Below are 27587 nucleotides of genomic sequence, written 5' to 3' on the forward strand. Positions count from 1 at the left end.
ATGGTTCTGAAGCACATCCTGGCACTATAAGCATAAGCTGATGAAGATAAGAATGAACTCTCTTGAGACCGTGTTCTCGTCCCAGACTTTGGTGTTACTTATATAATCCAACGAACGTCATCGACAGAACTAGCATCACAAAGTAGAGATAATTTATGGATAACAACTTCTTTATTATTGTTAAGGCGACGTTTCGGAATAGATCCGTATAACGTTGTCAAGCTTCTTGTCTTTGTCGCCTATCAACTTCCAAGTAATATCAAACAATTCAGAACTAGCATCGAAAACGTATTTAAGCAAAGGCAAACATGTTCTCTTTAACTGTGATTGTCTTAATTGTTAAGGGAAGCTACTGACCAATGTCTTAGAACAGGTATCGTTGGATTAGAGGTCAGCATGTCTAGACTGAGTATGAGAATCTTACAAGAACATCGGGTTTACTCGATTACTAGTATTCGATTTCCGTCAATATTTACATATTTCGTTTATCAATCTAGGCAATCACAAGCAATATATGGCAAGGCGACCTATGAAGGTAGTTGTCAATGTCCCATGGATAACGTCAAGATGGCCATTAAGATCAAGGTCAGTTTATTGAAGGGCAAGGAAATTAATCCGGCAGTAGAGTAGCCTGCAATAAAAATTATTGTCGTCAATACATATATTAAACAATTCCATCTGATATATCGACAAAATACGAACATCGGGTTTACTCGATTACTAGTATTCGATTTCCGTCAATATTTACATATTTCGTTTATCAATCTAGGCAATCACAAGCAATATATGGCAAGGCGACCTATGAAGGTAGTTGTCAATGTCCCATGGATAACGTCAAGATGGCCATTAAGATCAAGGTCAGTTTATTGAAGGGCAAGGAAATTAATCCGGCAGTAGAGTAGCCTGCAATAAAAATTATTGTCGTCAATACATATATTAAACAATTCCATCTGATATATCGACAAAATACGATTGTGAATGTAAAGCAAACGCAAATCCGTGTGACTTTACTGTAAATTTAAAGTAAATACGCCAGAGAATGACCAGTCTTGATTATCCGACGAAACAGATTCCATTGGGCGTGAAAGGCAAAATAACGGTGAAAATCACATGACCAGATGACTGAACATGACTGATGACACCAGGTGTTCACGAAAAGGGTAAGTATGTCAGGTCATGCCCCAGCTGTCACTGGAGTAGAGAAGGCTTGTCAAAACATATGACCTTTACCCTTTTTGGTAATGGACATGTCCTAATAGATTTAATCCCCATTATTATGAACTATTAAATAAAGACGTTTGAAGTTAATGGGTAAAATATTTGATTTACTCAGATACAAGAATTATGTGTATCGTTTAATTTTCTACCCGTATAAATGTAACAATCGAACCACTTATTCATGAAACAGCTTAAATTTGTAAGATCTGATCTAAGCTTCTTACGAGAATATTGATTTTTTTCAATTCATATGATTTTACTACGTTGTACATATTATCAGAGATATCTGAATGGGTCACAAACATGGCAGGTTTGGAGAAAGTTGACCCAGGTAAACTTTCAACATCACCTTAAATGTCAAATGTCATATCTTAATTAGTTAGAAATAATCTCAGAATTAGTTCTGCTGAAACTTGCAGTCTGGTTATTTAAAGTTTGCTGATATAGAACATGATTACAGACTCAATACCAAAGTGCACACCAAGGTGACTAGGTCACAAATGTGATAATGGTCTAAAGTGTTTGGTTTTACATAAAATAAATTTTAAGATGTGTTTAAAGCAAAATGAACTTTTAACTAATAACATCAAATTCTTTTCATAAAACAAGGGGGCGGTAGGGTAGCCTTGTGGTTAAAGCGTTCGCTCGTAATGTCGAATACTCGGGTTCGATTCCCGGCATGGGTACAATGTGTGAAGCCCATTTCTGGTGTCCCCTGCCGTGATATTGCTGGAATATTGCTAAAAGCGGCGTAAAACCATACTCACCCACTCACTCACTCATAAAACGAGACAATAGCATGTTTTAGTCAGTGACAACTTTAATAAGTCTTATGTTATCATGAGGTATCTGACAGATGGGGTATGATCGGGACTAATCCATTTTACCACTCGGGTAACAAGCATTGGATAGAACTCAACCGTGGCATTTGTGATTTCACAGGTATCTGACAAATTGGGTAGCAATATTGTAATCCTTTTTTCAATATTACTCACTTGTGTGTGAATTACATGTACCTCAGCCTTGTAACATATGTAACATATGTAACATATGTAACAATGTAACATATGTACATGTACACGTTGGTAGAGCTACACGTACATTGTCCCCTTAAGGCATATACGTAACATGTCATATATGTGAATAAATGAGTTAAAAGATTTACTTGTCCTTAAGTGCTGACACTATACGTTTAATACAACACCAAACAAACAACCATATGTGTCCAGATGTACGTGTCAACATTCTTATATTCTATTCTCAACAAATTTTAATTTTCTTTCAAAGTTACCAGTCATTGTATATCTACATACAATGATATAATTATTTTCTGAATATTCTTCCCGCAAACATGCAAAATGGTTACAAATATGACACCCTGTTCGTGTTTAAAGCACACTCTTGTATCCCATAGAATGTTTTAATGAAATGACTCCCGTGGCTTGAGGAATCTTGCAATAAAATTCTGACTTCGCCTCCAGCAGTATGTCTCTGATATTGTGAGCAATAATGATGTCATCGTTATGACAAGAGTCTGAGATCACAAATACCGGGGGCAGGTATAGAAAGAAAAATGAATAAGTGAAAAATGATGGCAGTTGTGTCTCGGGTAATAGATTCGAAATACTATTTCTCACTGAGGAAGTTCTTATGTTAATGTACTTGTTGTTTATGTTGTTTATTGACTGAAACTAACAACTAAGGCACATACCTAAGTGGATTATGGCCACAACTAACCCATCTACAGTGAACTCACTGTTATAAATGAGGACTTGAGTGGCGCTTTAGTGAGTAGAGTGCTACCGGCAGAGCAGGACATGAGTACCGTTTTACACGAACACCTGGTGTCATCACCGATTTTCGGGGATGCATTCATGTAATGTTAACGCCCAAGGGTATCTGTTGGGATAGTCGACTGGGTATCCTCTTGCTTTGAGTGAGTGAGTAGGGTTTTACGCCGCTTTTAGCAATATTCGAGCAACATCACGGCGGGGGACACCTGAAATGGGCTTCACACATTGCATCCATGTCGGGAATCGAACCCGGGTCTTCAGCGTGACGAGCGAACGCTTTAACCACTAGGCTACCCGACCGCCCCTCTCTTGCTTTGACGTAGTATATTTACTTATACTTATCATATATCATAAGGTGTCTCCCGCCGTGATATTGCTGGAATATTGCTAAAAGCGGCGTAAAACCATACTCACTCACTCACTCATATATCATAAATGCAGGTAACCAAATCTGTATAATTAATCAACGCACAATAAATAAGTCATCAGGAAATAAATATCTTCGTCACAACATACAGATTAAACGCAATAATGTCTAGCAATAGGTTGTTCCATTGTGCAAGTAACAAACTAAGGATATTGCGATCTTTAACCACCTTTGGAGTTCATATGACATATACTATGTTTTTCTGTCGATGCATGAAGTCTGACAGCCGATGCTGTTTCCTTTTTAGCGTATCCAGACAAGAGTTACTTAAACAAAGAATGTGATGATGACGAGTTTTTTGAATGTATCCAAACTAAGCATTGAATTCAAGACGCAGCTTGCGTACGCGTAGCCAAACAACACATTACTTCATGACGCAGCTTACGTACATGTAGCCAAACAACACATTACTGCATGACGCAGCTTACGTACGCGTAGCCAAACAACACATTACTTCATGACGCAGCTTACGTACATGTAGCCAAACAACACATTACTGCATGACGCAGCTTACGTACGTGTAGACAAACAGCACATTACTTCATGACGCAGCTTATGTACATGTAGCCAAACAACACATTACTGCATGACGCAGCTTACGTACGTGTAGACAAACAGCACATTACTTCATGACGCAGCTTATGTACATGTAGCCAAACAACACATTACTTCATGACGCAGCTTACGTACGCGTAGCCAAACAACACATTACTTCATGACGCAGCTTACGTACATGTAGCCAAACAACACATTACTGCATGACGCAGCTTACGTACGTGTAGACAAACAGCACATTACTTCATGACGCAGCTTATGTACATGTAGCCAAACAACACATTACTGCATGACGCAGCTTACGTACGTGTAGATAAACAGCACATTACTTCATGATGCAGCATACGTACGTGTAGACAAACAGCACATTACTTCATGATGCAGCATACGTACGTGTAGACAAACAACACATTACTTCATGACGCAGCTTACGTACGTGTAGACAAAAAACACATTACTTCATGACCCCGCGTGCGTACGTGTAGACAAACAACACATTACTTCATGACGCAGCGTGCGTACGTGTAGACAAACAACGCGTCCGTTCATTGTGCAGATGTACGTACCTGTAGCATACTTCTCACAGATGTAGCCCGACTTGTGGGAACACGTGGCGTCGTTGAGGCGGCCACCGAATGCGGTGCTTACGCAGTGCTCGTTGTGGTGCCAGTTGTTTGGCTCCGAGTTCCATTTGCTGAAAAAAACATCAACGCTCTTCATCAGCTCAGGTCCCTTGCCCCCTCTACACGCAGCCCAGACAGCGAATGGGACTTCTCCCAGGAAGCGCTGCCTAGTCGAACCCACCCAGAACTTTTCGGAGAATGTAAAGACTCCCCAACACTGAAGCCTTCTGCATTACCCAGATTGTCAGAAGGGCTGTATTCCTGGTAGCAAACCCGGGTACTCTCTCAATGTCAGTCAACAGATTGGGAGGTACCAAACCTAAGGCACCGAGAACAATGGGGAGTCGAACAATCTGTTACTTGAGATGCAAGCGTGACATTTCGAAAATGAGGTCCGCATATTTGCCATGTATTTTCTCAATCTTGTCAATCATATTACTGTCAAAATGGACAGGAAATTCAATGATATAAAGGATTTCATTGGATTTATCAAAAAGGACAAGATCAGGTTTATTGGCCTTGATATGTCTGAGGCTGTATACGGGCCTATTCCAAAGTAGTTTATATTTATAATTTTCCATAACGCCCTCTACATATTTCGGGTCGTACCATGGATGGACCTCTGTGTCAAAACCACAAGCATGGAGAAGACGGTAATAAAATGATCGAGCCACCCCATCATGTCGTTTAAGATACTGTGTCTGTGCCAAAGCTGGGCATCCACTGACAATGTGTTGGACGGTCTCATTGAATTCATTACATAATCTACATTTCATATTCTCATTTTGATGCAAAATCACACATTGGCGGTTTCGAGTTGGAAGTGACTGGTTCTGAGCAGCAAACAGAAAGCCTTCTGTTTCGTCTCAGGCCAGACGACTTCATCCAAGCAAAGGACTCTGCAGGATTGCTGATCTTCTCAACACACTGCACATAAACTCGATGCAGTGGTCGTTCGTATAGCCTCTCCTTTAAAAACTGAGTCTGGTCCGACTTGATATGGCACTTCGCATGGTTGACACTTATTTCTGCACCATCCAGCGTACAGAACCATCAACAAAATCAACACCGACATACAGATTATGTCCCACATCCTTGGCTCGTTTTAGAAAACTGTGGAATGCCTTCTTTTCATCATGATTCTTGACATGCTTCACAAGAGGATCATCAGACAAATAAATATGTGCAAAACTGCACAAAACAATTCTATCATGAAGAGCCCCAACGTTAATCAAACCACGTGGTAAGTTTCAGCCTCTTCAAGGATATTATTATTATTATTATTATTATTATTATTATTATTATTATTGGGGGCGGTCGGGTAGCCTAGTGGTTAAAGCGTTCGCTCGTCACGCCGAAGACCCGGGTTCGATTCCCGACATGGGTACAATGTGTGAAGCTCATTTCTGGTGTCCCCCGCCGTGATATTGCTGGAATATTGCTAAAAGCGGCGTAAAACCATACTCACTCACTCACTCACTATTATTATTATTATTATTATTATTATTAAGTTAGAATAAGTAAGGAGAAGTGATTGTAGAATTAGTAATAATAGTCCAGCCAGGATCTTTAATGTTCACCACGCCTGCCCTGACAGTTATTTTGCAGTCAAACCATCTAAAGCGGCACCGGGCTTTTTTAAACATCCGGAGCCTTTGTTGTATTCCGGGTTATAAAATTTACTTTAACATAGTGACAGGGCCGAGTGTTGTGTGTGGATTGTCACTGATAAATGTCACTGAGTTCCGTATAGAATGACGAGGTATACTTACATCAGCCCGAGGGATGTTTGTGTGTTGTCAGCGCTGGAGCTGTACTGCCACAGGCCCTCAAGAAGACTGTCCGTTAGACCCGTCCAGAAATAGAAGGGTGCTGTAAACACGATGGCCAGCTGACCCAGGATGAAATCCTATAATTATAACACCGATCAATTGAAGGGACCCACCATTTTTATATAGCTGAGATTTTGAGTGGAGACCAGATATCTTTTCAGATACAGTTCCAAAATCACATACATATACGCTCACCGCCAAAACAAACTCGAATACCATACATTTTGGTTAATGTATAACGAATTACTCCTCTGTCATATTCAAGAGATATTAGATTGGTTCGATGCACAAACGAACATAATGGTATGTAATGTGAACTGACGCTCATAAATGCATCATATGTGACGTCATAGATCCATGACTCGAGATACACCATTTGTCTCGTGCAGGATTAGCGTGTAAAGTTTGAAAATCATGTGCAGCATATCGTGATAAGAATAGACACTGTGGTAACACTTGACTGATTGTTAATTTTGTCATTAATTGGTACACATCTCTTATTAACGTACACTTTTCTCTAAATGTTCCTATGGTTCCCGTTTCTTTTGGCGATGAGTATATTTGCTTAATTGAAACTTCGGGCCTACTTTTTCTCTCTTTTTACAAAAAAACCCGTCTTGCAACAATTTTTCTTCTGGGACTATATATTTTTTCGATGTGGTCATCTGGCGGTACGCGTCGCTCTTCTGGACATCTGAATTCTGACTATTTCACCTGGCTATCGAATTTGACCTGTCTCACATACATCTCCGCTTGTTGATGCTAGTTACGAGTTGAACTTTTTTTAAATCAATCGATATTTTTTCAATCTGCAGTGCCTTGATTGCCCTGACCTGTTTCTCTTGCCGTGGAACTTGACCTGTCCTTGACGAGCAGCTATCAAATATTATTACAACCGATCAATACTTGCTCAATTCCTTAACTAATTACCGGCCAGTTTTAGCCATTCTAATTTGGAGGCACTATTTAAATATCAAATGTGGTGGCCATTCATTCCTGTTTTTAAACAGTTGAGATATAAAAAGCCCGGAGTATACAAACATTGGGAACTGGGGAACAGGCAATCCCCACAGAGGATATTGCGTCAAAAAGGCCCCCAACGACCAACCTTCTCCGCCTGAGTGTCTATAGCGAGTAGGGCGCCAGAGCCATCTCCCGATAAGGTGACACATTTCCCCGAGGCCTCTCGCCAGGTGGTCCAGTTCGATGCCACAAGATAGCACTGACTTTTATCGCTGTTGGCCACCCAGTTTGGAGGACATGTCTGATTTTCTGAAAAATAATGATCTGTGAATGAAGGGATAAATATCTTAAGAATATCTTCCAAACGAAACCCAAACACTGTGCCACACCCACTTCCCCCCTTAACTTTAGCCTCAACCATACGAATGATTTTTTTTGTTTAACGCCGCACTCTGCAATATTCCAGCTATGATCTCAATGAGTGAGTGAATGTTGTTTAATGCCGCAGTCAGCCGTAATCTACCTATGCCATCGTGGTCAGTTCATATTCGAGTTTACACCAGGCTTACAGTAATCTGTAACACTAGTAACTAAAGGATCCACGCCATCAGGGCATGATGACACACTCAGCGAAAACCAAGCGGCCCCTTGCTTAAAGTAATGACTGCGTGGATCTTTTCTGACATGGGTTCCATCGACGGCAGGAACAACGAATTACCGGTTCCGGAAGAAATGAAGAGGATTTTTGGTAGAAATGATATGGTACTCGGCGATGCGTTAGGAATTTCCTTTTTCCTTTTTCCATTTGCACTGACAGATTCAGTTCGTGGGTAAGATAATCCAGACTTAAACTTCGGTGACAGGGTTCCACCAGTGTGTTTGGTGTCATCGTGCTTGCTTGTTACGAATCATAAAACAATATTCACAAACCAACTTCCTTCACATCTGAATAATGATAACGGTGTGGGACTCTACATCGAAACGTCGATAAATTCAATAAACCAGAAGTCGTTATCCATAAAGTTGTACGTTTTCTTATTTACTTAACTTGTAGTATTCCAATGAAACAGTTACTATGAAACATGAAACATGTGGGGAAACGGCGGAATTCGGCGTGATGAATAAACGCTTTATCCCCCATCCCTAAAAAAGGAACGGAAGCAATTTACAAAATATAAAACAGCTGTGGCCTCCTCACTCTTCTGCTTCTCACAGATGAATCCATTGTGGAAATGATCGCAGTTCCAGTCGGTGTAGACGCCATCGGTTCCCATTGCGGCGCAGTCCTCATCACCGTTCAGGTCGTCGGGTTCCTGATTCCACACTCTGGACACACAGGATGAGCGAGACATTAGCTTTAACTACAGCATATCCAAGACACACAGGATGGGCGAAACATTGGCTTTAACTACAGCATACCCAAGACACACAGGATGGGCGAAACATTAGCTTTAACTACAGCATACCCAAGACACACAGGATGGGCGAAACATTGGCTTTAACTACAGCATACCCAAGGCACACAGGATGGGCGAAACATTGGCTTTAACTACATCATACCCAAGACACACAGGATGGGCGAAACATTGGCTTTAACTACAGCATACCCAAGACACACAGGATGGGCGAAACATTAGCTTTAACTACAGCATACCCAAGACACACAGGATGAGCGAAACATTAGCTTTAACTACAGCATACCCAAGTCACACAGGATGGGCGAAACATTGGCTTTAACTACAGCATACCCAAGACACACAGGATGGGCGAAAATTAGCTTTAACTACAGCATAACCCAGACACACAGGATGGGCGAAACATTAGCTTTAACTACAGCATACCCCAGACACACAGGATGAGCGAGACATTAGCATTATCTGCAGCATACCCCAGACACACAAGATGGGAGATACATAAGGTTTAACCACAGCATACCATGGACACGTGGGGTGAGCGAGCCATTTCATATTGAAGTCATAACAAACACATTGTTTAATACAAAACCCACTCCCGGAACATCTTGAACTACCCTATTTCAACCAATCAATCTTGAAACCTCCTATTTTAACCAATCAGCTACAAAAAATAATATCGCCTTACAGGTAGGATGTATCGGCCTTGCTCCCATCCGCCCAGTTCCAGTTCACGTGGTCCATGCTGGACTGGTCATTGAGGCCAATCCAGTAGCCGCCATAAGACATCTTGGCCGTCTTCGACTGGTAGCTCAACCAGTGCTGAAAATATGTTCAGACTTGTGTTTGATTGGTTAAATTGCATGTGTTTCTTACGTGCGCCACCGGTAGGGCAGGGTACGCTTACCTTTTCGCGAACATCTGCTATCTTCATTATTTGATAGTGATTCATAAACACATGTTTATGACATAGTCAAAATCGTACAATCGACTCTGCTTTATGTAAAGATTTCTGTTGAATATGGATAGGATTTTGTCGCTTTTTATTAAAGCGATACCATGGTCAAGGGTCTCAGACCCAGGGGACTCAATGTCTTATATATGTATACCAGGGTAGTTCTTAATTGCGAGAGAGGCGGTCGGGTAGCCTTGTGGTTAAAGCGTTCGCTCGTCACGCCGAAGACCCGACATGGGTACTGTGTATGAAGCCCATTTACCCGCCGTGATATTGCTGGAATATTGCTAAAAGCGGCATAAAACCTCATTCACTCACTCACTTAATTGCGAGATTAATATCATCATACAAACTAAATGTGTGTACAATGACTTGACTATAACTTGCTGGTGACACCTTGGTTTCATACACTAGCTATATAAGTACATGTTACACCGCGTTTTGGGTTGGTGTTTCAACATAGCCCCATTGTGTTTGAACTTCCGGTCAAAGGAAAGATTAAACATGAAAACTGATTTTGACTGAAAAATTCAGACGTTACCAAAATGTTACTAGCCTACTGTGGTCTACAATGGACAATGGATACTATTTCGGGTATCTGTACCCTTTCTCCCAATACCAATTGTCATATCTCGCCCTCTTTTGGATGCGATCGTTCGGCCATTGCGTTTATTTGCGTTGCCCAGTTACATCTATGGGAAGCAACTCACTTCGCGCATGTTCGTATCTCCAGAAATGACGTCATGATAGAACAATGTTTTATCGTGACATAAACCACGCTTCGTTCTTCATTGTTCTTTACGATTTATCGCGTAGCTATCTTATATTTAAGAATTGACTTTCACTTTGTGTGAGTTCATTGGAGTATGAACCTTCATAGAGTGAGGGCCAAACTGTATGAACGTCGGAGCTTGCGACCAAGAATAAAGGTTCTAAATGATCAGAAAGAACGCTTATGCATGTTTTCGTGGTAGGGAATTCCCAGGGGTTTCCCCAGGAATGTGTAAGTAGTCCGTCAGTGTTTACGTCATTTCAAGAACACGGTCTCGTGAAAAACGTATGAACGTCAAATTGTGTCGTTCATACACTTATGAACGTCAATTTCGCGGTCATGTGACCGACCTCTCGTCCTATGGAAAAGCCGTATATCGTAAACTTCAAATCTAAAAATTATTTCACTATAAAGGGGGTGGTGTACACAAACCATTTCATCCTGATTCTCTATCTTCATCAGGTTACCACCTAGCGCCTTGCAGGATGTCTGTGCGTCTGACCAGGACTTGGCGGGCTTGGCGATGGCCTGATAACACTTGTGCCCAGCCCTCTCCCAATCCCCGCAGCCAAAGTTGACCGTATACTGCTCTGGAAACGGGAAATATGTGGGGATATCACTTCCGGTATTACTGGCTGCTGACACGTGATACAGTGAGTGAGTGAGTGAGTATGGTTTTACGCCGCTTTTAGCAATATTCCAGCAATATCACGGCGGGGGACACCAGAAATGGGCTTCACACATTGTACCCATGTCGGGATTCCAACCCGGGTCTTCGGCGTGACGAGCGAACGCTTTAACCACTAGGCTACCCGACCACGTGATACAGTAGTGACCAGAGTTAACACTTGCATAGACGTCCGAAGTTTGACATTGTCAGTCATCACTGTCTTTGCTCACTGCCCTTGCAAAACCATGCCAAACGTATAGACGAAATGTCGCATTGTTGCCCTTACATTTCTTACTGTAGATACAAAAATTTTAACAAATCATGATCTGTTATTACAGATTTGTTTGTTGTTTAACGCCGCACTCCAATATTACAGCTGTATGATGGCGGTCTGTAAATAATCGAGTCTGGACCAGACAATCCAGTCATAGATATCATGAGCATCGATCTCCGCAACTGGGATACGATGGCATGCGTCAACCAAGTCGGCGAGCCTGACCACCCGATCCTGTTAGTCGCCTCTTACGACAAGCATTGTTGCCTTTTCGACCAGAATCATGATGGGTTGCCGAAGACCTATTTAACCCGGATCTTCACGGGTCAATTACAGATAAACTTAATGACAAATGCGCATACATAACAAGAGGCTGTGTGTTACAGGGTTGTCGGTTATTTGGAATTTGATGTACAGTAAACTACGGTTATAACGAACTCATGGGGACTACTAATTGTAGTACGTTACAACCGTAGTTCGTTATAAGCATATATGCAGCATAACTACAGCAAATAGTCGGGACCAAAAAAGTAAGTTCGTATATCCGTCAGTTCCTTATAAGCGTGTTCGTTATAACCGTAGTTTACTGTACTATGTAGAGACAAAACAAAAACATTATTGTGAAAGGTGTCCTTAATGTACCAAGCTGTCAAAGCATCTTTTCACCAAAAGTATATAATGGGTGAGTGAATATCGCTAAACGCCGCTTGGACAGTTTCAGTTATACTACAGTAAACTACGGTTTAAAACGAACACGCGTATACCGAACTGACGGATATAACGAACTGTTTGGGGGTCCTTTCCATTTGCTGTATATAGGCTGTACATGTGCTTATAACGAACTATGGTTATAACGAACTAAGTAGTGGTACTTTTTAGTTCGTTATAACCGTAGTTTACTTACTGAGTGTCAGCTTGAGGTGGGAGGAAAGCCCGAGTTGATGCAAGTCTTAGACTCAACATGGGTCCGCTACGTGGAACCCACGGCTATGGTACAAATACGTGACTCTACTCTGCACAGCGAGAGGCGCCGCCTGAGACGACTTGGCAAACCATGCTCCTTGTATCAAACTGTTCGGGACTGGAATTATGAATCGAAATACCCAGAGTTTGTTTCTCTTTGTAAAAACACGTTATTTTATTAAACGACACAGACAATAAAGCTATATGAAATCATTTCTTAAGGATGAAGAATTCTGTTTTCACTTTGAGAAGGATCCCCATGTTCTCACTGGTACTCTAATAGTTTTAGCATCACTGGAGTAGAAAAATGACCACTGGAGAGTTGACCCATTTCAGCGCATGCGCAATAAAATTCACTTGTTTTCCATATGCACCTATGATGGGAAAGAGTGGCAATGCGGCATAATCAATATGCGGACATTTTAACGCCTATTTTACCCATTTTTAGATGCGGTGGTAATGCAACAACGTTGTGACCTGGAAAAATATCGCAATGTCGTTCGTTGGTAAAAATATATTATTTAAGGCACGACAATGCGACAATTGGTCAAAATGTGGCTCTGTCTTATTATTCCGATGTGGCACTTTGGTTAATTTTGTCTTGTCTTGCTTTTGTTTTTGTACGGGTGACAACGCAACACTGTCCCTTCAAAGGTGTCATAGATTACCAAAAGTGAATTAACAAATTCTGAATGGTGTCTTTTGCGACGGCTTACGAGTGGGTATCTCCTTCCTGCAGATGTAGTTGTTGGTCTGTGTGCAATCCCTGTCGCTGAAGGTGCCTTTCTGTAGCATGGTGGCGCAGTGCTCCCGACCCTTGATGTTGTTAGGCTCTTGAGTCCACCTCCTTAACATATAAAGTATTTATTTATTTATTTATTTATTTATTTATTTATTTATTTATTTATTTATTTTTATTTATTTATTTATTTATTTATTTATTTATTTATTTATTTATTTATTTATTTTAGTTTTTATTTATTTATTGTTGTGTTTTTGTTGTGTTTTTATTTATGTTGTGGCTATGGATTCGCGCATGGTAAAATCAAGGAAGACAATCACTCACACAAGGCTTTGGTTGAAAACATCGCCATTCATCCACTTGTACGACCCCTCTGTTTGCTTGTCCGTCAAGTCTGTCCACCACTTCTGGGTGGTCGTCAAGGACCATGCTGTCGGTATGTATTCAGCGAAGAAGCTCTGGCAATACAAAAGACAATTGTTCTTTTGTTTGTTGATGAACGAACACCACAGTTTGTTTATTGATAATGTATACTCTCTCTCTCTCTCTCTCTCTCTCTCTCTCTCTCTCTCTCTCTCTCTCTCTCATTCAATCTCTCTCCACCTCTCTCACAATATCTTTCCCTCAACCTCTCCCTCTTTCTCAATCTCTCAATCTCTCGCTCAATCTCTCTCTCCCTCAGTCTCAATCTCACAATATCTTTCAATCTCTCTCTCCCTCTCTATCTCCCTCGGTCTTTCTCAATCTCACAATCTCTCTCTCTCTCTCTCGGTCTATCTCAATCTCACCATATCTTTCAATCTCTCTCTCAATCTCTCGCTCAATCTCTCTCTCTCTCCCCCTCGGTCTATCTCAATATACAATCTCTCTCTCAATTTCTATTTCACTCTCTCTCTCTCAATCTCACATTCTCTCTCTCCCTCGGTCTATCTCAATCTCACAATATCTTTCAATCTCTCTCTCAATCTCTCTCTCAATCTCTCTGTCTCCCTCGGTCTATCTCAATCCCACAATCTCTCTCTCTCTCTCTCTCTCTCTCTCTCTCTCTCTCTCTCGGTCTATCTCAATCTCACAATATCTTTCAATCTCTCTCTCAATCTCTCTCTCCCCCTCCCCCTCTCTCTCAATCTCTCTCTCTCTCTCAATCTCTCTCTCTCTCTCTCTCGCTCTCTCTCTCTCTCTCTCTCACCGCTTCCTCCGCCGTGTTCACTGTCAGCAGGTGTGCTTGACCTTTGCCCACGGTATTTGCGTCTTGGCACAGTGAGCTTGCTGCATCCCAGGTTACGAATTTGGTGGGATCACTGGTGTTGCTCACAAAGTAACAATTTGACGCTCCTGGAATCCAGCCGAAGGGACACATATCTACAAGCACAAAACAATCATCATCACCCCTGACGGCGAACAGGCAGCTGTGATGTACACTGCTGTTACTGACAACACCTTCGCATTCACTGACAGATCGGCAAACGTTTTACTTGATGGATAAAGTGTTCACTCGTCATGCCGAACAATAGGGTTCGATTCCCTAATTGGTACAATGTGTCTGTCTAAAGAGCCAAACCAAATACTAACTGATTGACAGGCTGGCTGTTTGGTAGACTTATGATAAAAACGCTCGACGTTACCCCAGGGGAAAAGAAAGTATACACTTAAAATTAGATTTGACCAAAGATTGCAAACGTAAGCAAAACGTTACTAGGCTGAAAACATTCGCCGAAACACTACAAACTTAGGTCCAAAACAGGTATCACCATCGAACTGTTTGTTTCATTTTTAGCCAGCATCAACTCTGGTTTTATACTTTCTACTATCCGGCGGGTTGTCAGTATAAATTCCCGCCGTGGTGCTGCGGAAATTAAACAAAGGATCAAACCGACGTAAACCACACTCACTCACTCACTCACTCACTGTCCAAGTTCAATAAGGGTGCACAAGCGGCCCAGTCGTGTAAGGCGTCGCAATTGTCTGTGCAGAGTTGTCTCCCCGTTCATTCACTCACTTACTGGCACAAGGGGAACGGGTGGCCCAGTTGTCCCAGTTGCGTCCCTTGGGCACACCAGAAACCTACGATTGTGGGTGCGAATCCCGGTTCGCCTCGATTATGTTTCTAGGTTTGTCAGCACCATACCCGTGCTCGTGGGTTTCACCGAAATGGTAAACGTCTCAGACCTGCATCACCTCGGGCTTTTCCCCCACCTTAAGCACACGCCGTGATATAACTGGAATACTGTTAAAAGCGGCGTTAAACCCAACTCACTCACTCACCCAGTGACAAGCTACACCGCGTGGGTACGTACCATTGTTTAGTTCACAAATATAGCCCATCTTCCTGGAACAGTGCTCGTCGCTGAGTGTGTCAGCGAGGTTGATGGCAATGCAGTCTTCGTCGTCGTTGTTATCTGGTTCTTTATCCCAGTTAGACTTTCTGGATAAAAGAGCATGAATTCCTTTAAACCCGGTCGTCCCCGTTCCCAGTGAAATCGTTCAAATTAATACAAGGCCGAGTTATAGGTCATGGATATGGTGTAATGCCCAATGTGTATAAACAGACATCCCAAACACATTCGCCACAAAGGTAGGTTTCAGGACTGACGGGGTTTCAATGTATTTGAAGCTACCTATTATCTCTCTGGTCTTACCAAGCTGACCGCCTCCGTGGTACAGTAGATAATGCGTTTGTCCAGAGAGCGAAAGTTCGGGGTTCGATGCCCGGCCGCGTCATACCAAAAGACGTTAAAAGATGACACTTCTTGTTACCGTGTCTGGCGCCCGGCGTTAATTGTCTAAAACAAGGACTGGTCAGCTCAGAGTCTGTTTCCTGTGTCTGAGTGGGGTATTCGTGTTAAACTGCGGCATGGTATCTCAGTGGGCTAGCACTATAAGATCAGCACTTGTCCGGACTAGTGCACACACGCGCGCGCGCACGCGCATTTTTGTCTCCATATAAGTGCAATAATTTGGACTTTGAACCCTATTTCGGGGACACGGGTAACCTAGTCGTCTAAGGCAGAGTTGCCTCGCTTGGACACGCCAGAAACCTATGATTGTGGGTTCGAATCCCGGTTCGACCCAATTATATTTCTAGGTTTGTCAGCACCATACCCGTGCTCGTGGGTTTCACCGAAGTGGTAAACGTCTCAGACCTGCATCACTTCGGGCTTTATACTGAATACTGTTAAAATCGGGGTTAAACCCAACTCACTCACTCAATCACTGACCCCTATTTCACCTCCCCTCCCCTTACCAAGCTACCGGGGTATCCGAATTTACGTACACCAGATTACACTTTGTCAATTCGTTGGCGCTACCATAATCATCATTGTTGTCACATAAAACAAACGTTCTTCCGAGGTAATGGAGAGAGAAAACCACAAGAATAAGACGGCATGTTGATTATACTGTTACGGGCTCAAACTACTTTTAAAAGCATAGTCTGGAATGGAAGTCGCCAGTTTGAAACTGGTACCGCAATGCTCAAGAAAGCTGCTTTCTTATTGGCTAATGTCGACTTCCTGTTAGTCATTTAATTGGTCCGTCAAAGTTCGGTAATGGTCGTTCTGACGTGACCTGTAATGGGATGTCCTCAGCTGAAGCGAGAACTTGTTTCTGATTTTAATGAAATTGAGGTAATCAAAGGATGTTATTAATCCTGTTTTGTTTATTTAAAGCAGTAATTGTTTATTGTTAAGCAAGTTTATCTCTGCAGCCGTTGTAATATGCAGCTACTCGCATCAAAACACGGGCTGTTTACTCGCGGGCAGATGACCACGGCGTACATTGATCACTGTCTTGGATAAACGAGACTGATTAATGAGTGATTTCAGCAAGTCGTAGCAAATTAGGTGTGTCGGAGTCGGAGTGCGAGACTGTCGAATTAACGGGTCTAAACGGCACTGATTCTATCGGTTGCCATCATTAGTGTCGGATAAAGCCGATTGTCAGATTAACGATTGTCAGATTAACGACTGTAATTTACATTGTACGTACACAATTGCATCAATTGGATATTCATCATTGCCCCACAGCCAGATTCCGGTTCCAGTGCCTGTGCCAGACGGGTCAATGTCATTCAATGCTGTCCAGAAACCGTTGCCACTTTGGTCAAAGGCCATGTTGTTCTTCACAAATGTCTAATTCAAAGGAAAGGGACATATTTATATTAGAGTCTGTATATCAAAATACATTTACTACACATTCCACTAATTTGAATCTTAAGATAAATATCTTAAGGAGCATCCATTTGCTTTCTATGAGGGAGATTATTTATGTACATAATTTGTTCAGAACCATGCCCAAAATGAACTGTTTGTTAGCAGTGGTGAAAAAAGGAAAGGTTTGTTGGAATTTTCAATTTTAGTTTTTATTAACTGTATTTTCGTGAAACTAAATAAAATTTTGTAAAATACCAAACGTCAAAAATATATGTTAATGATGGTGCTCAGTAAATATATACCAGTAGTTTGTTGGTTATAGCTTGAGGGTGGTGGGGTAGCCTAGTGGTTAAAGCGTTCGCTCGTCACGCCAAAGGCCCGGGTTCGATTCCCCACATGGGTACAATGTGTGAAGCCCATTTCTGGTGTCCCCCGCCATGATATTGCTGGAATATTGCTAAAGCGGCGTAAAACCATACTCACTCACTATAGCTGGAACAAAAATAGATTGATCTAAAAACAAATCCCTCGCCACCATACACATCAAATAGATGCTCCCTTACTTCTAATGTTTCGCGGGCATGGGCATAAATCAATGTAACGGGATGTAACATAAACATGCAGTAACAATAGCTCCTATATAATTCTTAAGGGTCCCGGTAGTAACGAGAAAAAAACAGTTTGTAATTATGTGACTGTAACGACGACGGTATCAGGATACGCTGAACTGCAATGCACCAGTCACAGTGAGTCTAACCGGACAATCCCCTGCGTCGAGTTTTATGGGGGGGGGGGGGGGGGGGGGGGCTAGTGGTTAAAGCGTTCACTGGTCACGCCGCCGAAGACCCGGGTTCGAATCCCGACATCGGTACAATGTGTGAAGCCCATTTCTGGTGTCCACCGCCGTGATGTTGCTAAAAGCGGCGTAAAACCATACTCACTCACTCACTCTTACCACTGGGGACCTGTTATACCCAATTTACCCAATTCTACCCTATTCTACCCAACTCCAGCCCGACGCTGCACTGCATACGTATAGCATTATGACAAGGAATCGGGTGGTAAAAATGGCCACTGCATGTCGGGGTAGAAAATTTATGGATGTCAACTTCTATATTATGGGGAGCACACCGTTCAGGAGTATATGCTTACTGCTTCATCATTTCACCTGATGAAGGAGTAAGAAGTAAGTATAAACCCCGAAACGTTGTGTTCCTCGTAATAAAGAAGTTGACATCCTTAAAGTCTCTTCCTTATGTGGACCGCCTCCGTGGTCAAGTGGTAGAGCGTCCGCCCGGAGAGCGGAAGGTCCGGGGTTCGATCCCCGACCGCGTCATACCAAAAGACGTTAAAAGATGGTACTTGTTGTTACCCTGTCTGGCGCTCGGCATTAAGGGGCTAAAACAAGGACTGGTCGGCTCGGAGTCAGTATACTGTGTCTGAGTGGGGTATTCATGTTAAACTGCGGCATGGTATCTCAGTGAGCTAGCACTTTAAATCGGCATCAGTCCGGACTAGTACAAGCAGCCACAAAAACACACACACGTACATGCACGTCGCTATATAAGTGCAATAATCTTGGACGCGACGTTAAACCCAATTTCACCTCACCTCACCTCACCTCACCTCTTCCTTATGTGTATCACTTCTAAATGCCCTTCAAAGTCTTCACTGCATGTTGATTTGAACAGTTCACAAACTGGGAAAAGCAACGGCGCCGGCTATACTCAGTCAGATATGTCTATCACGAGACTCGTTGCTTGGTTGGCCAACCAGGCCTAAACACTGTCTCTCGAAGCTTGCAAGGTAATAGCTACAGATCAACATCTCATATCAAGGAGGTTCCTACGTACCCACTCATCAACACTCTCCAGTCTCAGCAACTTGGCCATCCTCGTACTGCATTCGTCGTTTGCATCGGCCCACGACACGGTGTCTTTGTTGTTGAAGTAGTAGCAGTAGTTCGTCCCCGTCACCCACCCTGGTCCCGTGGGGCAGGGGGAGCTGGTGTCAGCCCCGACATACCCTGGAGTGAGTGAGTTACGTGTTAGTGTTGTATCGGTATTGTTTTAATCATACAGCGGTGAGAACAAGTTATTGGATTCAAAACAAACTATCAGTATGTTAAATTAATATTTACAATCAATATGTGATGTTGATTTTTGTTTAACGCCGCACTCAGCAATATTCCAGCTATATGACGGCGGCCTGTAAATAATCGAATCTGGACCAGACAATCCAGTGATTGACATCATGAGCATCGATCCACACAATTGGGATCGATGGCAGGCATCAACCAAGTCAGCGAGCCTGACCACCCGATCCCTTCAGTTCCCTTTTACGACAAGCATGGATCTTCACAGATCCAATCAATATGTGAAACATATTCATCCATAGAAATAGAGCGGCTTTCAGGGAATGTTTTTGGCATTGAATTTATTTAGTGTTATTTGATTATTAGTTTTGTGAACATACCCAAATGCTTACTTTTCACTCCATGGCATTCTCTTTATTCAAAAGAGCTATATTGTTCCCATTGGAAGCTACAATGCTACTGAATGAAAATGTCCTGTTATCTCAGCATATCTTCATAATACTACTACAACAGATGCATTCACTTTGACATCAACCATTATTACATATGCGCAGTATTGCCCGAATCGCGCGTGGTGTTGAATCAGGTGAGGTGAGGTGAAATTGGGTTTAACGTCGCGTCCAAGATTATTGCACTTATATAGCGACGTGCATGCACGTGTATGTGTGTGTGTGGCTGCTTGTACTAGTCCGGACTGATGCCGATTTATAGTGCTAGCTCACTGAGATACCATGCCGCAGTTTAACATGAATACCCCACTCAGACACAGTCTACTGACTCCGAGCCGACCAGTCCTTGTTTTAGCCCCTTAATGCCGAGCGCCAGACAGGGTAACAACAAGTACAATCTTTTAACGTCTTTTTGTATGACGCGGCCCGGGATCGAACCCCGGACCTTCCGCTCTCCGGGCGGACGCTCTACCACAAGACCACGGAGGCGGTTGTTGAATCAGGACACGGAAGCTTAGATCGTTCACTTTGTCCCAACCAGGACCTATTCTACGCGAGAAAGTACAAATAAGTATGCAGCGCACACTGTAAATGCAGTAATTGGGATACACACTGCCAATTTACACTTACGTCGAAACTACACCTGTGTGGAATACTTGATGTTTCAATTTTTATTGTTAAACCAACCAGAGAGACAAAAAAACGATTGGTGCGCATATTCGTCGATGGGGGATGGGAACTGAGAAAGGATTAGAAGGTTAATGGAGCACAAACTTTCCGTTAGTGATAGATGTAGTGTAATAGTATGTGCACACTAAACAACATGAAGTAGGAGCAGCGACTGACAGAGATAGCGTATGGGACACACACACACCGTCCATGACGTGTCTGTTTGTGTGTGTGTGTGTGGGGGGGGGGGGGGTGTTTATAGTACCAACTATAACGAGCATTCTCTATGTTTCTCTGTCATTTGAGCGTTTATCCTCTGTACTAACGATAAGTCATTCGACCAATCCGTGACAGCGTCGAGACACATTCGTGACCAACTCGTGTTATTCCGGGACAAGCCGAATAGCGACTCGTGCCCCTCTAGATCTCGTGGCCATTTTTGCAACCGGGTTCCGTCTTAGCGCAAACGGGCATACCTAAAACAATTGTCAACTCGTTGCGCAATGATTCACACATATTTCCCCATATATTATTAATATTTCAGATGCAATTTAAAGCACATGCGAAATTGTACAGTATGATTGAACACATGTAACTGCGTCTTGGGTATATTTTTAGATGCAAGACATATGTAAAAACAGAAATTATTTCTGAGGGATTCTTTGACGAAGAACTTGAAATCATACGCGCATTCTGATTGTTTTGTCGTATTTTCGCACATAACATTCATCGATAGGGGGACGAGTCTTCTTGCAGGTTACGGAAAGGGGCGAGTGGTGCCGAATGCGTCGAGACAATGTTCAGTACACATTACAGCAACGGAACCGGAAGTAGTCAGTGTATGTAAGTAATGAATCTCGGCTTAATGAAATATATCACCTAAAGTGACAGTAACAAACAAGTTATCTAGGATCAATACTTGGTGACAATCATACATGTTCTGAAATATATTTATGTGGAAAGTCATCTCTGAAAGATATAAGGTATCTCATAACAGCCGATTCTGAGAAACATTTGACGTACAGGGACACACGCCCATCAGAGGAAATACGGTACTTCGTTCGCCATGCATCCATTCTACCGCTCCATTGTACGGGATGCAGAGGACAACATGGACGCTATATGTTAATTGTTGTTATTTAAACATTAGTTCTGAACATAGAAATTATAGGAAATATAATACATACATTTTATGCCATGTACATCATATTTTTCGAAAGGAATTATACGATTTCAACCATTTTGAAACAGCCGAGTTGTTATCAGTGGAGTAGATAAACAGACTATCACTACCGGCTACAACGCTACAATGTTGTACATGACGAGGCCTGGTTGGCCAATCAAGCATTGCGTTGTAATAATTTGCGTTGCAGACAGTGGAACCTGGGCAACCGAACAGTAATAATACTGACTTATTTCAGACAATTTGTTTTGTCATTATGTTTTAATATTTCAAATGGGAACAACTGTAGATATTTCGTTTCTCTGTAAGTTTGATGTTCCGGTTCATGGAAGCGACTGTGTCACGACTGTAGAGGTTAGGTGGCCTGAATGGCAGCCCTGTGCATGGATTTCTAGATCAGTAGTGGCAGGTGCGAGCAAAAGGCTCTCGTATACGTAAAGTGAGAAGAAAAGGCGACATACTCACCCAGTAGTAGACATACTGATGATATTAACGCCTTCATAGTTTATTAGAATCGGGCAACAGTATCAAGAGGAGGGTGGGAGATTCTGGGGTATCAGTAGCTTATCAGACTTTGCCCGGCGACATGTTATGTTATCTCTATGATAGCGAACATGAATGCATTGTGTACCACTGTACATCACTGTAGGCCGATATATAGAGCAGTTATCTTTTCTGAACACTCACAAACTTTACCTTGTATGGATGACACCATGTCTTGTTATACAAGTCACTAGATCTGGTTAAAATACTTTTGTGTGTGGATGTCAACAGATCTGGATGTACACCTTGGTGTGTGGACGTCACTAGATCTGGTTATACACCTCGGTGTGTGGACGACACTAGATCTAGTTATACACCTTGGTGTGTGGATGTCACAAAACCTAGTTAGACACCTTGGTGTGTGGATGTCACCAGACCTAGTTATACACCTTGGTGTGTGGACGCCACTAGATACAGTTATACACCTTGGTGTGTGGACGTCACTAGATCTAGTTATACACCTTGGTGTGTGGACGCCACTAGATACAGTTATACACCTTGCTATGTGGACGCCACTAGATACGGTTATACACCTCGGTGTGTGGACGACACTAGATCTAGTTATACACCTCGGTGTGTGGACGACACTAGATCTGGTTATACACCTCGGTATGTGGACGTCACTAGATTTAGTTATAGACTTTGATGTGTGGATGCCACTAGATCTAGTTATACACCTCGGTGTGTGGACGAAACTAGATCTAGTTATACACCTCGGTGTGTGGACGTCACTACACCTAGTTATACACCTCGGTGTGTGGACGACACTAGATCTGGTTATACACCTCGGTATGTGGACGTCACTAGATTTAGTTATAGACTTTGATGTGTGGATGCCACTAGATCTAGTTATACACCTCGGTGTGTGGACGACACTAGATCTAGTTATACACCTCGGTGTGTGGACGTCACTACACCTAGTTATACACCTTGGTGGGTGGACGACACTAGATCTAGTTATACACCTTGGTGTGTGGATGTCACTACACCTAGTTATACACCTCGGTGTGTGGACGACACTAGATCTAGTTATACACCTTGGTGTGTGGATGTCACTAGACCTAGTTTTACACCTTGGTGTGTGGACGACACTAGATCTAGTTATACACCTTGGTGTGTGGATGTCACTAGACCTAGTTATACACCTCGGCGTGTGGGCGACATTAGATCTAGTTATACATCTTGGTGTGTGGACGTCACTAAATCTGGTTATACACCTTGGTGAGTGGATGTCACTAGATCTGGTTAAACATACACCTTGGTGTGTGGATGTCACTAGATCTGGTTATACACCTTGGTGTGTGGATGTAACTAGATCTGGTTATACACCTTGATGTGTGGACGTCACTAGATCTGGTTACTCATCTTGGTGTGAGGATGTCACTAGATCTGGTTAAACATACACCTTGGTGTGTGGATGTCACTAGATCTGGTTATACACCTTGATGTGTGGTTGTCACTAGATCTAGTTATACACCTCGGTGTGTGGACGTCACTAGATCTGGTTATACACCTTGGTGTGTTGAATACACTAGATCTAGTTATACCCCTTGGTGTGTGGACGTCACTAGATCTAGTTATACACCTTGATGTGGGGATGCCACTAGATCTAGGTAGACACCTTGGTGGGTGGACGTCACTAGATCTGGTTATACACCTTGGTGTGTGGACGTCAGTGGATCTAGTTAGACACCTTGGTGTGTGGATGTCACTAGATCTGGTTATACACCTTGGTGTGTGGACGTCACTAGATCTGCTTATTCACCATGGTGTGTGGATGTCACTAGATCTAGTTATAATACACATGTGTTATGTAAGCCATGTGTTATGTAAGTTGTTTGGTTATTAAAAGCATTTGTGTATTGTAATAACACACCTCTATTTGACGATATATTTGACGAGCTTTCTGGCTATGTGACAAATGTACCGCTCTTGTGACGTTGTACCTACCTCTGTGGTGTGATGTCATCTTCGGTGACTTGTTCGCTACCTCTGTGACGTGAGATTTGTCTGTTTGACGTATTATCGGCGTCTGTGACGTGATGTTGTCGTTGTGACGTGTTACCGGCCTCTGTGACGTGATATTGTCTCCGTGACGTGATACCGGGCTATGTAACGTGCTACCTTTCACATACAAAAGTCACTAGATCATAGTGGAAGAAGAAATATAATAATAATACTGAAATCACTGGTAAAAGGCTGACCACCGGCAGGGCAGGATACGCTCACCTTTTCGCGAACACCTGGTATCATCATTACCAGTGATTCATAAACACATACTCATGATATAATCGGAATATAAATAGTGTTTTAGGCAGAGATTTCTTATGAATACTGAAAGGTTTTTTTCGCTTTTATTCACCGGATTACCTCTGTTAGGATAGAGCTGGGCCATCTTCATTACAGGTCATCCACATCACCCCCTGCTGAAATATGATATATCGTAGTTCCTCTATTTCGAGCACGTGCCCTTATCAACTTAGATCCAAACTAGAGATGAACTTTTGTCAGAAGTTGAATAGAATCCATGTATTCCAATGCAATGGAAAGAAGTGCCGTCATATCCATACACCTAGACCCAGCGCTATGAAATACGGGTTCCTCATAGAGGAATTACGGTATATCAGTTTTTGTTACGAACGTGAAATGGTTTAGCATGAAAATCGCAGATCGTAAACATACGACATATATATAGTATCGTACCTCTCGTCATGATGATATATATATATATATATATATATATATATATATTTGAAACAAGCATTAGGGAGACCGTATGTAAAAAACAGCTTTAGGGAGACCAGGTGTATATTTTGTTGCATATATACTTTTATTAAGTTTAATGATGTATTTTAACTCTAAATCATCCTGGCAATCGATAGCTATATGATGAAAAAAATATATTAAAAAATAAAAAATATACATGTTTTTGGGTCTCCTTAATTTTCCTACATACAGATTCAGCCTTAGGGAGACCAGCTAATATATATAGGGGATATGTATTCACAGAGACAGGTTGAATATTATGACAAATACAGTGATGACGATGATGACAACATAGTGATAACATGGTGATAACTTAGTGATAACAAGGTGATATCATGTAAATAAACAGGGATCATGACATGGAGATGTGGTGATGACGATTGTTGAAATGTGGCCCACCAGGAGAAAAGAGCCCTGATGGGTGCTTGGAGGCAATTGTGCTTTGACGTCATAAAGAGGGACGTTGACGTCAACTTACTACCGTCAAAAATACCATGTGTGCGGATCGTACAAAAGTATCTTACTTTTCCCTCGTTAGTTCGTTATGTAACAAAACATTATTTCAAAACATCTCAGCATACTCGTCTACGTTCACATAATCTGATATTATATCTAAACACTGCGATCATTACATAAACAGTTATGAGCATGAAAATGGGAGTTTGCACAAAATGAGTCCAAATGTTTGATACCATATATCTCTGTATTAAATATGAATTGAAGCTTATGAATTGATTTTTATGGGTCTAAGATACCGTAGTTTTCAAAATATTAAGAAGTCAAAATCTGATTTTTCACCCATAAGGTCCCTTATCTCAGGTTGGTCACACTAATAAAAAGACAGAACATTCTTACTTTAAACTGGCACAATAATTCAAGTAGAAAATATACAATATTAACAATTAAATACATACATTGTAGCAAAATAAATAATAACATAATATTATATATATATATATATATATATATATATATATATATATATATATATATATATATATATATATATATATATTTAAATATAATATAAAAATAGTTAAACATTAAACATTAATTGCGACAGGATTGAAATAAGAAGACGACCTGTATACCTTTGTTGCGAAGCCTTTTTAAGTGTTAAGACTATTTGAGAACTTTTAATTAGTAAATAAGTCAGTTAATAAATAGTGACTCCAACATGTGAACCCCAATAAGATATGTATTAATTCTAAAGCTAACGTTTGTGAAAGGCTCATTTTTATTATTCGTGATTAAACCGAATTATCCCTTTCACTTATATCACAGAAACATTCAACGTCTTACGTATGAATTGCATCTTCCTGCAGATGTAGTTGTTGGTCTGATTGCAGTCCCTGTCGCTGAAGGTGCCTTTCTGTAGGAGCGTGACGCAGTGTTCATCGCCTCTGATGTTGTCAGGCTCCCGAGTCCAGTTTCTGAATATATTCATCACAGAGAGTTATCTACATACATTAACGTCTTGACCTACGTACGACACTTTGACCTACATACGGACAGCTTGATCTACATACGACACTTTGACAACATACTGTCACCTTGATCCACATACGACACTTTGACCTAGATACGGACACCTTGGCCCACATACGACACTTTGACCTACATACGGACACCTTGACCCACATACGACACTTTGTCCTACATTCGGACACATTGACCCACATACGACACTTTGACCTACATACGGACACCTCGACCCACATACAGACACCTTGACCCACATACGACACTTTGACCTACTTACGGACACCTTGACCCACATACGACACTTTGTCCTACATACGGACACCTTGACCTACATACAGACACCTTGACCCACATACGACCCTTTGTCATGCATACGACACATTGACCTACATACGGACACCTTGACCCACATACGACACTTTGACCTACATATGGACACCTTGACCCACATACGACACTTTGACCTGCATACGACACCTTGACCCACATACGACACTTTGACCTACATACGGACACCTTAACCAAAGTACGACACTTTGACCTACATACGAACACCTTGACCCACATACGACACTTTGACCTAAAACAGACAGCTTGATGTACATACATACACACTGGCCTACATACAGACACACTGACCTACACAGACACACCACACTATATACATATACACTGGCCTACATACAGATACACCACACTATATACATACACACTGGCCTACATACAGACACACCACACTATATACATATACACTGGCCTACATACAGACACACCACACTATATACATACACACTGGCCTACATACAGACACACCACACTATATACATACACACTGGCCTACATACAGACACACCACCCTATATACAGACACACCACACTATATACATACACACCACCCTATATACAGACACACCACCCTATATACATACACACTGGCCTACATACAGACACACCACCCTATATACAGACACACCACACTATATACATACACACCACCCTATATACAGACACACCACCCTACATACAGACACACTGGCCTACATACAG

General features: G+C 41.9%; 1 protein-coding gene across 3 annotated transcripts in view; it reads right to left on the minus strand.

Moving 5' to 3' along the window:
* Positions 1 to 704: 704 nt before the first annotated feature.
* LOC124121741 (macrophage mannose receptor 1-like) overlaps positions 705 to 27587 on the minus strand; it is a 38601-nt gene continuing 11718 nt past the window's right edge. For all 3 annotated transcript variants that reach the window (XM_048402606.1, XM_048402608.1, XM_048402607.1), the window contains exons 7-21: positions 26358 to 26488; positions 24240 to 24413; positions 19204 to 19376; positions 17187 to 17329; positions 15497 to 15624; positions 14389 to 14561; positions 13524 to 13657; positions 13174 to 13304; positions 10983 to 11140; positions 9512 to 9645; positions 8610 to 8737; positions 7557 to 7720; positions 6389 to 6525; positions 4560 to 4687; positions 705 to 903 (exon numbers count right to left, since the gene is read on the minus strand). In XM_048402606.1, coding sequence (XP_048258563.1) covers positions 815 to 903; positions 4560 to 4687; positions 6389 to 6525; positions 7557 to 7720; positions 8610 to 8737; positions 9512 to 9645; positions 10983 to 11140; positions 13174 to 13304; positions 13524 to 13657; positions 14389 to 14561; positions 15497 to 15624; positions 17187 to 17329; positions 19204 to 19376; positions 24240 to 24413; positions 26358 to 26488 — 2125 coding nt within the window. In that variant the 3' untranslated portion in view covers positions 705 to 814. The remainder of the gene's footprint in view (positions 904 to 4559; positions 4688 to 6388; positions 6526 to 7556; positions 7721 to 8609; positions 8738 to 9511; positions 9646 to 10982; positions 11141 to 13173; positions 13305 to 13523; positions 13658 to 14388; positions 14562 to 15496; positions 15625 to 17186; positions 17330 to 19203; positions 19377 to 24239; positions 24414 to 26357; positions 26489 to 27587) is intronic.

The sequence above is a fragment of the Haliotis rufescens genome, unplaced genomic scaffold, assembly GCF_023055435.1.
Source record: "Haliotis rufescens isolate VD_foot unplaced genomic scaffold, xgHalRufe1.0.p SCAF_27, whole genome shotgun sequence".
Taxonomy (NCBI): Eukaryota; Metazoa; Mollusca; class Gastropoda; order Lepetellida; family Haliotidae; genus Haliotis; species Haliotis rufescens.